General features: G+C 38.8%; 1 protein-coding gene across 1 annotated transcript in view; it reads right to left on the bottom strand.

The window, feature by feature from the left end:
• Positions 1-2,020: 2,020 nt before the first annotated feature.
• Positions 2,021-12,055, bottom strand: part of trim37 (tripartite motif containing 37) — a 55,916-nt gene continuing 45,881 nt past the window's right edge. The window contains exons 21-25 of the mRNA XM_071547105.1: positions 8,891-9,040; positions 6,474-6,663; positions 5,685-5,770; positions 4,909-5,019; positions 2,021-4,741 (exon numbers count right to left, since the gene is read on the bottom strand). Coding sequence (XP_071403206.1) covers positions 4,689-4,741; positions 4,909-5,019; positions 5,685-5,770; positions 6,474-6,663; positions 8,891-9,040 — 590 coding nt within the window. The 3' untranslated portion in view covers positions 2,021-4,688. The remainder of the gene's footprint in view (positions 4,742-4,908; positions 5,020-5,684; positions 5,771-6,473; positions 6,664-8,890; positions 9,041-12,055) is intronic.

The raw sequence follows: 12,055 nt of genomic DNA, 5'->3' as shown, positions 1-12,055 counted from the left end.
TTTGTTTATTTTAATTAAAAAAGGCATTTTTGGTTATGTGAAAGAATGTTACAATAAAAGATGTTCCTTAAATCTATATGTTCATTTGCTTTCTATTTATTTAGTTCAATTTCAAAAAGGGCATTTTTGGTTATGTGAAAGTTGTTACAATAAAAGCTGATCCTTAAATCTATATTCATTGCAAAGTATAATGAAGGGCAGAATATAGATTATTTTGGCAGGGCACAAATGGGTCAATACGAAACAAAATATCGGCAGGCTATCGGCTGATTGTGGTGTTTGAAAAATTGGCTATCGGTATCGGCCCAAAATTTCCATATCGGTGCATCCCTACTGCTGAGTATCCCTGCTATGATGACTTCCGTTGCGTAGAATCGGAAAGTGTGAAAAGGAGCGTGAACTTTTGTCCAGTCAGCAGCTCGTATTTACAGTAACTCTGACACAACATGAACGCAACATAGGTCCTATGGAGCTGGAAGAGCTGCACAACAACACTGACCTCTACTTTAGGCCAAATAATGAAGCCCTGTTACTTTCATAGTCAGGGTATCTGCAGGTTTCAAAAAGCCAAAGTGAAACCAACTCATCTTTAATCATTAACTCAGTGTATATAGGTGAATTTGTCAAATCCAACCTAGTATTGCTAGTAATCAGCTTCAGAACTTAGTACTATGAGTTCATGACTTGTGACTTCAATGAGAACATCATACCAAGCATTCATTAAACTGATCATATTAAAGTTTATTAAGAAACATTCTTAGCTCATTAGCATACTTCCCAGCAGGCATTGCAGAGTTGACTCTCCAGAATTCTCCATTCTTCTTGTTTGAATAATGTTACACGATGGAGACTTTATGTGAATGTGCTAGGTGTATCATGGGTCTATTTCTTATTAAAATGAAAAAATAAACAAAAAAAACAATGAAAATTAGTATGCAGTTCCCTAAGCCCAATTCTATAAAGTGGAGTAGTCATTCTCTGTTACGCATGGCAGTAGTATCCATCTCTTGCACTTAGTATTATGTATTACTGCAGTTAGCTGCATACATACATATAATCATTTATTGACATGAATATCTGGCACTAAAGACCTGCTTACTAGTTTAGCAATAAATGACACTGGGAAGCAGTTAAATTATTGTTTATCACATTTGTTGACTGAACTTGTCTTAACTTTCCTCAGTGAGCTTTACTACAATTTAACAATTAATGAACTGTAAACCAACTATTTGGTACTAGGGATGGGAGGATATATGATTTTATCTTTTATCGTGATAAAAACACTCAAGATAATTTTATCTTGGTGAATTTCCATTATGGGGATAATCGTGAATATCCTCACGAGTGACTTGAAAAAGCTGTCTAGCTCACTAACGTACAGTCCCATTGATTTCCCGATTTATTTTGAACCATGGATATCAGGTTGATAGGTAGATTCTTTTTATTAATGGATTTTTTTTCTCTCATTGTGATTACCTGCTGGCTGTTGGCGAGAGTCTGAATCTGTCCTTGTTTGTTTTTCACTAAAAAGGATGTTCACAAAAAAAGAAATGTGTCCTATGATATACAAATATTTGTTTCTTCACAAAATATAAGGTAAAGTAATTGCAGTATGATTTAGTGCCATTTTAAGAGTTTTAAGCATATTTTGATGATTTGATTATCGGGATAATATCTTGAATCGCAATTATTTTGGCCAGGATAATCGTGACATTAAATTTTCATATCGTCCCATGCCTATTTGGTACTATGTCAGTCAACTTGCAATTTTAAGGCAGCTAATAAACATATGTTGTTTAAGTCGAATAATTTTTCCCTTCCATATGCTCACACCAGACAAGCAAACTCCACCAATCCCCACCTGCCACCCAGATAGTCGGGTTTAAATTCTGGAAGGTGGCCCTGATCTACAGGACTATTCTATTTTAGTAAAAACCTTATATTGACATTATTACAGATATAACAAAAGCCGTGAGACTGTGGTCAGTTTCAGACAACCTTAAAAGTTTTTATTTCTTTGTTCATACTGTGTCAGTTACACAAAAACAAATGTACACACACAATAAAACTCCCTTTGTGCATTCTGGGAAGATACATAATAAAACTTGCTTGTGAAGCGGCACAGGCACAAATAAGAGACCAGATGAACGAATACTAAAAGCCTGGCTGCTATTCCCAAACTACACTCGTACATGAATATTCACACTAACAGTAACAGAAGGAATGAATACAGACAGATTGAGCGCTACATGAAGACCAGACCAGGATTTGCCTTTCAACAGCCAAACAAGACTTTCTGCCTCCCTGAACCAAGCCAATTTAGGCACAGATAACTAAACTGGTAAAAATACTTGCTGATCTCTATGCAGCAAGCTCCTCCAATTTTATACACCAAGATATTTACAATGTAAACTAGTGATTCCAAATGCATGTACAATGATGACAAAAATGTCATTTCTTCTGTCCAAAAGTCACAAAGTGGTCTTTAACAAAATAAGACATAGCTTTATGAAATGGAATGAAAACGGTGTAATACCCAAATGGTCCACTTTAACAAAGCAAGACCTCCAGTGGAATCAGGGGAGGAGATTCAAATAGACTTAAGAAAACTTGGTTCAAATGTTCAGTTCTTCCCTGCTGGGGCCAAGAACAGGACAAAATAACAAACTTACAGAAAGAAAACCAATGAACAGATGAGGGAGAAAGACACTGAGTTATGGCTTACACAGGGGGGAGGGGCAGATTTATCATGCCTCAAGTGAGGGGGTCCATCTCCACATCAACAGTGAAGGAGTTGAGGAGAATCACAGTTAGAATTCAAATCCAGGTTCAGCTGGAATGCTAGCCTACTGGTGCCAATTCCGGACACCTTTCACCAAATCCGACATAACACGCTCTTTGATATGAAATTTAAATATGTATGATTTCACATCCTTTCAGCAGGAAACTCCTTGTGCTAAAAAAAAACAAACTGGAAAACACAAATTCTGGGATTGGCCGCCAGTACATTAAAGGAATAGTTCAATCCAAAATGAGAATTCAGTCATTCTCTACTCACTCCCATGTAAGTGGAAACTCCATTGAAATTGAGGTAAAAGTTTTGGATCCTCGGTGCAGTTGTTCGCAGGACATTTTAAAGGATGGCCTCATAATCTTCAGTAGTTTGTTGGAAGGCTGAAATGGAACTCCATGGGTAACTCGCTGTGTGCTTAATGGTCCTACCAGCTTCAATGGAGTTTCCCCTGACATAGGGATGAGTAGAGAATGACTGAATTTGGAGTAAACTATTCCTTTAAGTTTGGTCACAAACGATAGCGGAATATAGTAAGTGAATAGGAGTGAAAGGCAACCACAACATTATTCAAATGTAGAATAAAAACACATTGTGGTCACTGCTGTGACTCCTATTTAACATTAATGAAGATGTTTTGCTAATTAACAAATAAGCAAATTAGGCATTCCAGCTTGACCTTTCAGACTCATCAAGGTAAAACCACTATCTTGTGGAAAAACAGGGAATTATCCTTTCACTGAGTGGGGTTGACAGGTTTAAGTGTAACTAAAACTGAACGGAGTCTGTATTACTGAGTGTTTATTGTAGCACCTTAGTGAATAGAAATAGTGGGACATGGGTGAAGGAATTTAATAGATGTCAAGACCAAAACCCAGACAAAATGGATGCAATATCAACAACCAGCACTTATACAGCACAAAAGTGTATTCATGTCTCCTTACATAGTTAGGCTATAGTCTATAATCAATATCTTGCAAATATGCTGTAACCTTCTCAGCCTTATAAATGTATTTATAGATGGATGAAATGTGTGCCGCAAGTTAATTCAAGTGACTAAGTGCTCTATGCATGGATTTTATGAATAGTCCAGGTAAGATATACATGAATGGTTCACATTTGCGTAAGTACAGTTTGATGCCCTGAACATTTTCAGAATTGGAGCCATCACAGAAAATGTCATTTTTACTTTCCGCCATTACCTGCAAATGGGTTTTCCTCCATATCTGCTGAACTGACCATGATAAGGTTGAAAAAATCTGTCAACACCTACGTTTTAATGATCAAGTAATACAATATGGCTAAAACATCAAACTGTTCCGGTCGTCACGTAATGGTGAATTCACTGATATTGTATAAAGAAATACAATGAAATTGCAATTTTAAGAGAACTGATAAGATTGCCATTTTCCCACATCCTTGATTGTCATAGATAGGAAAATGGCAATATTTTCGGTTTTCTTAAATTTTCATGTCATTGTAAAATTTCATTGTAGTTCTTAACACAATATAATTGAATCTGCTATTATATGACGATCTGAACAGTTTTTGTTTTCCTCAGCACCAGTGGTAAGCAAATTAGAGGAAAAACCATTTGCTGGTAATGACAGAATGAAGCCAGTCGGTACCGTCTCAGTGATGGTCCAACTCTGAAAATATTCAGAGCATCAAGCTGTTCATGTATACCAGAATGTTGCCTTTTTCTGGACTAGAAGGTGAGTAGCTGCATTTTTTTTTTTTAGAGTTAGTTCAGAGAGTTAGTTCATGCATAACAAGCGATTTCTATCCTACAGGCTAGCTAAGTGACTTGTCTGCTGCTCTCCAGCCATTATTGCATTGCTGTGTGGCCAATAAGGACATGGCAGTGGGTTGCCAGGTCTGACGGGTTGGTGGGTAATCACCTCTCAGTGGGCAGGCCGAGGTCGAGGTCATCAGACAGAAGCTGCTCTCCTGTTAGGAAACAAAACAAAATTATTTCCTTTAATCATCTACACACTGAGTCAGTGTGAAGGTCAGGAATGGCAGTCTGGGTTAGAAAGCAGGGCTGTGTGTGTGTGTGTTTGAGAGTGTGTGTTTGTGTGGTTATGGTGTGCGTGTGTTTTTGGTGTGTTGGTTACCTGTACAAGGAGGAGTCCGGTTGTCATACCGATGGTTGCCGGGCTGCAGGGCCTCGTCCTCGGTGTCGCTGTCACTGCTTGATGCTGCCAACAGGACAGACGGCTGCTGGTCTACAGACAGGACAAGACAGGACAGGATGAGGCAAAGACCAGCCAGAACCGGGTAGGACAGAACAGGATGAGACAAGACACGACCAGTCAGTACATGAAAACAAACACAAGACCAGACAGGACAGGCCAGGACAGGACAGGACAGGACAGGACGAGATAAAACAGGACAGGATGAGACAAGACAAGGCAGGACAAGATACGATAGGACAACACAAGCCAGGACAGCCCGAGTCAAGTCAGCACAGTAAAAGACAGGATAAGACAGGACAGGACAAGACCAGAAAGGACAAAATAGAACAGGACGAGACAAGACAAGACAAGTCACGGACCGACACGACACGACACGACACAACAAGACGAGATAAGACAAGGTGAGACAGGATGAGACAAGGCAGGACAAGGAAAGGCAAGACAAGACAGGGTTATATAAACATATGCAAAAATATCACAATGTGGCACACTTTTCTTTATCTGTTCAGCCATGGTGGCTATCGCTGCTCATCCTACCTACCCACTTCTTATTCTATTAATTAATTAATTAAAACTTTTTTTTTTTACTGAACAGATTAACAGAACACTAACAGAACACATTTACAAATATCAAATACAACAAAAAGATTCAAAGTGCCAGGGAATATTCAACTATCTTATACAAATCAACTGACCTTCATTTGGTTGTGAGGAGGGTCCCTCCGGCAGGGACTGATGAGAGTTCCCTGAGCTTTCTGATTCACAGTCCAACATGGCTGCCCTGGAGTTGGAAGAAATGGATCGAGGATAGAGACAGAGACAGTAAGACAGTGAAGTGGTGAAGTCCAGAGAAGAGGAAGAGAAGATTCAGTTTATAGTCAGTTCCTTTTGAATTCAACCCCAACATGAAGGACTACATAATGCTGAACACAGCAAAATCTGGCAATACCTTAGCACAGTGATTCTCAACCTTTTTCATATCAAGGACCCCTAATTTAGTCCACTTTATAGCTACAGACCCCCATTTGATGATATTTTGTCTTTCTGACTCAAATCTGAGAATATCTTTGTTATTAGATATGATTTTGTCCTGAATTCCATGACTATCTGTATTGTAGGTAGAGAGATAACAGTGAAACTAGGATCAAAACAGTCATTCTTCTACATTTTCTAATTGTGTTAACTTCTTGTAAATGAAATAACGGTGAAGTTTAACAATTTTTCAATTTGCTGGGGACCCCCTGGAACCCCCTCAAGGACCCCTGGTGGTCCCCGGACCCCACGTTGAGAACCACTGCCTTAGCAAATACGCACTTCTGACCTTCTGAAACATTATCACTTGAAAAGCTTTGTTAGCCTGATGCTTTGTTGTCAGAGAAAAAAAATTGTGTTTTATACATTTTTGTTTAAGTGTCACTATTGTCTGGTGTAACTAAATGACCTAGTTAACATAATGTTTTCATCAAGTTTTCAAGCATTCACACCCCAGGGTCCTGCTGCTACAGCTCTTGGTGGTGGAGATGGATCCTCCCAAGGGGTAGAGGTCGTCCCCGGGCCCCCCGTACAGCTGCTGCTGCTCTTCCAGGTGCTGCTGCTTGGAGCTGGAGGCCTGGTCTGAGGAGGAGCTGCCCAGGGAGGGAAGCAGGCTCTGGGTGCCGTCAACCTTCAGCACTCCTGGAGCAGAGAATGGGGGGGGGGGGGAGGTCAAACATGGTGACAAGACATGAATCTAGCACGCCATATCCAGAGCTGAAATGTAACAGATTTTAGATGTCATGCAAGAGCATAGGTAATCAGGTTTAACTTTTGGATTTGAACTCTATTAATAAAGGTTCCCACTGTAGCCCCGATGTAAAATTCGGTGAATACCATGACTTTCCATAACTAAGTCGAAGCGCTTAAAATGTTCTTCCATCCTGCTTAAAATGGATCTTTTCTGTATCATCTTCTCAGAAGGAGGGATACACATCCACGTGTGAAACAAAAATAAAGTGATCTATTTGTAAAATTCCCTGACATCCTATGACTTTTCATGAGAAAATATAAAATTCCTCGACTTTCCCTGTCTGGAATGCACCTCTCAAGCTTCCGCAATATTCCAATAATTCCATGAACAGTGGAAACCCTGATTAATAATCTGGGTATCAATAATCATGATAAAAAGAAGGCTAGACAGTGTCCAGTGAACTGTTCAGGAAATTGGACTAAGTTTTCACTTGTGACTAAATATGGATCAAGTCTAGTCTTGGACTTCAAAAAACATGTTAATGAGATCAGATATGACATACATTATTATTAACATTATTGTGACATTTTTTGTTTGACCTGGATATTTTTCTAACCAGACATGCAATCTTGCAGTTAGCTCTGCACTTTGGCTTCCTCCTCATGCACTCCAAGTGATGCGATGTTGGCCATGATAAACCGAATGTTTATGATGTCACTTTCTTAAATACTTTAGCTCTACTTCACTCCAGCACCTGCTAAAACATTTATGGGATGTGCGTATGGTCATCGCCTCTTTTTTTATCATGATAAACTGAATCAAAACAGATGGAAACTGACTTGTATAACCACAATTAGAGTGGTAATAAATAATTTCAAAGCCACTGTGTGAGTCATATTTATTAAAGATTTTCATGTTTCCATTGATAATTAATCCCCTGGGAGACAATGTAACCTTATCTATTGATTTTTTTAATAATTCAAATTCGTTTTCATTAATTTCTACTATATACCATCTGACTAGAACAGCTGGTATTTTTTGCAAATGCAAATCAAATGCAAATGATCAAAAGAGGTGGAAGTACGGGGGGAAAATGTAATGCTTGTAACATCTCTTGCGTCGCTTATGAATGAATGCATTTCAGCACAAAAATGCCCCCTTTCTATGTAAATGAGCCTCATTACAGGGTGCATCCAATTCACAAAGATCCATCTCTACTTGCCACTCACAATTAAGATGAAATTGTTAAGATCTCCTGACAGCTGGCAGTAATGGAAGTTTAAAAGGGAGGTGATGTGGTGCAGACTTTCCAATCACTATGGCAGCTGTGACTGTAGGTTTTAGAGAGGATATTTTGAAGGAGAATAACACTGTTTTGGTTAACCAAGACTTAAATTATTTTCTGTTATAGGTTGCCAAGTCATGCAATTATTGACTTGGTTGATGAGACCCTTAAATTGAAAGAAAGAAATTGAGCCTGCCACTGAAAGATCCCTTGAAATACCTGCCACTTTGTTAACCAACCATAGTGTCCAAAATGTACTTTTGGGCTCATGTGCCAAGGGCTGCTAAACTAAAAAAAACATTACCTGCCAAAAATATTTTTAACTGGCAAAAATAATTCATATACATTTTTCATAGAAATACAGTATGTCACTAATATGTCAATGCTATAACGCTTATATGTATAGATGGGTCCTGTGTGTTAATATAAAACTTGCTCACCCTATCACAGAATGGATGAAATGGTAACACTTTACAATAAGGGTCACTAAGTTAAGGGTTAGTTAATGTTTAATAAGGGTTAGTTAATGCTTAATAAGCATTAACTAACCCTTAATTAACAGTTAACTAATGTGTAATTTACTAATGGTGTTCATGTTAACTAAGGTATTAATTTATACATTATTTAATAGTTTATAAAGATGACTATTAAATAATGTATAAATTAATACCTTAGTTAACATGAACACCATTAGCAAATGATTACCAGACACATTAGTTAACTGTTAATTAAGGGTTAGTTAATGGTTATTAAGCATTAACTAACCCTTAACTTAGTGACCCTTATTGTAAAGTGTTACCGATGAAATTTGTATCTGCTCAAGTACTATCTGACATATTTGGTTCTTTAAAGAGCAGCTTGGCAGTGCCTCCTGCTGCTCTCCTACTGACCCTCTGCTCCTGTAAGGCCTTCTCTGGGACGGAGGCTGAGCTCCATGGCTGCCTCTCCTCCTCTCAGCTCCTTGTCCATCTCCTCTGGGCTCCTCCTCCTCACAACCAGAGTGCTGCTACCGTCCAGTACAGGGGAAAGAGACTTCTTGGCTACAGAACAAAAAAAAACAACAACAAACAAACAAACAAACACAAGTTCAAATCTCTTACCCCAGGTTCTTTCCTCAGCCCTCTCCAGACAGCATTTGTATTACCGGGGAAGGTGGTAATCCAGGCGAATGTGCGACATGTCACACAGTACAACAAAATGGCAAATCTGTATCTAATTTTCTTGGCACCAAACAGTACTTAAATGCTCACATTTCTTCATTTTGTTGCTTATTTTATATTCTATTTGTGTGCTTATATCTGTTTTTCTTTTTCCCTGCTGAATCCTATTACTTTTGCTGCTGCAACAGGCAAGTCAACACAAATCCAATTCCAGTCCTTGTAAATTTTGCATGATGGACTTGTCTGTGCTCTTTGCTGTTGAAACCTTCTGCTCAACGAGTGTAAGATCATAACTGTGCCCATCCAAAGAGCTAAACTGATGGCTTAGACGCTGTTGTGTTTCAGTTTGGCCCTGCCCGTAACGTTAAACTGTTAACTGGACACTTTCAACATTACCTTGGCTTTTCACTGTCATTCACTCACTCAACTTGGGGTCAAACAAAACCTGGTAAGCTCTCACATTTTTTAAAACTACCTCTGCTGCTAAGTTTTCTGAGCCCTTTGACTAGACCTGTCAAGGTCTAGTCAAATGTATTTTCACCCCCTCTCCCGCCATGCTCCTGTTTGGTAATTTTCCCCGGAAATCTCCCGTATTTTCCCTTTTTTTATTTTTACAGTTATACACAGAGAGAGAGAGAGAGAGAGAGGTGAGTGAGCGAGAGAGAGAGAGAGGTGAGTGAGAGAGAGAGAGAGAGCGGTGAGTGAGCTATGCCTCCACCCCTCGCGAACAGATGAGATGTCAGATGAGCCGATCCGCGCGATCAGACGGCAGTAAAACTTAACAAAATGGAAAGGAATCCTTCCAAAAAATGAAAAGGTGGGGCAGAGAAATTGAGGGACAAAAAATAACGGCCATCAAAATGCGCAAAAATTACTGACCTTTTCAGTAGTGCAAGCACCAGCAGCATTTCCATTGCCAGTGGAACGACATCAAGAGGCTCAGTGCCTCTCTCTACATGTCCACCCCTTTACTCCACCTTTTAATTGTTTATAGTTTGAGAGTTTATTGTTACCTGGTGTTGGTTAATTTAAATATTTATTGTTGAAAGTTACCAAATTAAAGTGATAAAAATGGCAATGGCAATCCCTGACTGATTTCATCTGTAATGATATAGATTATATCGCCTTTTCAAATATAGCCCTTTATCATGATGCACTAAATGCTCAATGTTGTGGTCTCCTCACAGTGATGGTCTGCTGGCGACAAACCGTATGTAGTACTAATTTATATACTGTATAAATAGTGACACTAAGTCTTGCTGTATTCATGTATGCGTCAATGGGGTGGGAATGGTGGAATATTCGCAGGCTGGATGTGGGACCGTCTCAGTCAAAAAGTGCAGGGCCATTTTCTTGTCCCAGTCTGTCCCTGATCAGATGCCAGCAAAAAAAAACTAAATATCTATATAGATATTTAGACACTTGGGAGACTATTTATCCATTCCTGACCAGAAGTATGTTGGGAAACAACCATGCGTTTTGCAAGGCTTAGGGTGGAGTTTAGTATTGGTCATGGTGGGAAAAAATATGTCAACCAGCATTCTAGTTGGTAGATCTCTGGAACCGAGAGAGGAAATCCCTTTCATAATGTAAAAATTATGGTCGGGTGGGGGTCCCGGAAAATCTCCCTTATTTTCAAAGCCCAATGTTGACAGGTATGCCTTTGACTCCATTGCCTTTCAGTTCTGTGTTGGAATTTACCGGTATCTGCTCTAGTATAGTTGACCAAGTTGCTCCTCTTAAGCTTAAAAAGCCTAAAACTACTTTTGTGTCTTGGCTAAACGAGGACATTCGTGTCTTAAAGAGACTGCTGTAGGGCGGAGATCTCATGAAACTTTTAAAGTTAAACATGCTAGAGCACAACATTTTTCCAACTTGAATTGAACGGAATCTACATAACTCCGGAGTTCTTTTTCATGTCATTAGTCATACCATAGATACACACCCCTGTATTGGTTTTGAACCTTCCCCAGAAATGTGTGAAGAATTTCTAAATTATTTTGTTGATAAGGTTTCAGATCACTGCACCAGCTCATACTATAACTGTTCCCATGACAACTGCTGTTTCCTTTGACTCATTCCTTCTTCTGCCCCCTTGATATACTGCCAAGCAGCTTCCTTAAAGAAATATTCTCAACTATTACTCCAAACATTTTATCCATTATCAATAGCTCACCAGCTACAGGCACTGTCCCTGCTTATTTTAAAACTTTGATTGTCCAACCACTTTCCAATTCACTGGGGGAGCCCACCTCTAGGGTGGTGCGAGGGCATGGTTCCCTAGTGAATATTTTTTGTGCAAAATGCTTCATTTTAATGCAATTGTTGAGAAAATGTTAACTTGATTTTAAGGTTAAACAAACCCCTTAAAGTTTTAAAATATCCTCAGCATAACATTACACAGATAACTAAAACACTTGCATCCTGATGGTAACTGTTGCTGACAAGGACGTTGATTTCATTTTAGAAGTGGTAGGGACATTAGGGATATCAAACAGTTAATTTTTCTGAGAAATACTCACTTCTAATCCTAATCCTAATCTAATAATACTACATGGAACATATCAAATTGATCGATACATTTTTTCTGTTAAAAACTTTTAATAAACCTTTTTAATAAACCTCTATAGACATAAGAAACTACTACTTCTTTTTTCTTTTGCTAGTATAATACATTTTTGTATGTGTCCCAGGACACATCACTTATTGATGTGTCCTGGGACACATTCAAAGACCTGTAAAACTCTTCATAACTCTCAGATATCAAACATCATCGTGAAAAGCGATGATACAGATGTACCTGTGCTGCTCATTTACTATGTCAGTCGAGGGTTAGGGTTAGGGCTATTAAAACTGCATAGGCGGAATTGGGTGCTTTTGACTGGTATTTTTAAA

This window comes from Centroberyx affinis, unplaced genomic scaffold (assembly GCF_046629955.1).
Source record: "Centroberyx affinis isolate AG114_WGS23_722 - 3 ecotype Tasmania unplaced genomic scaffold, CSIRO-AGI_Caff_v1 ptg005676l_1, whole genome shotgun sequence".
NCBI classification, from domain to species: Eukaryota; Metazoa; Chordata; class Actinopteri; order Beryciformes; family Berycidae; genus Centroberyx; species Centroberyx affinis.
This window is presented reverse-complemented; position numbering and strand designations above follow the sequence as displayed.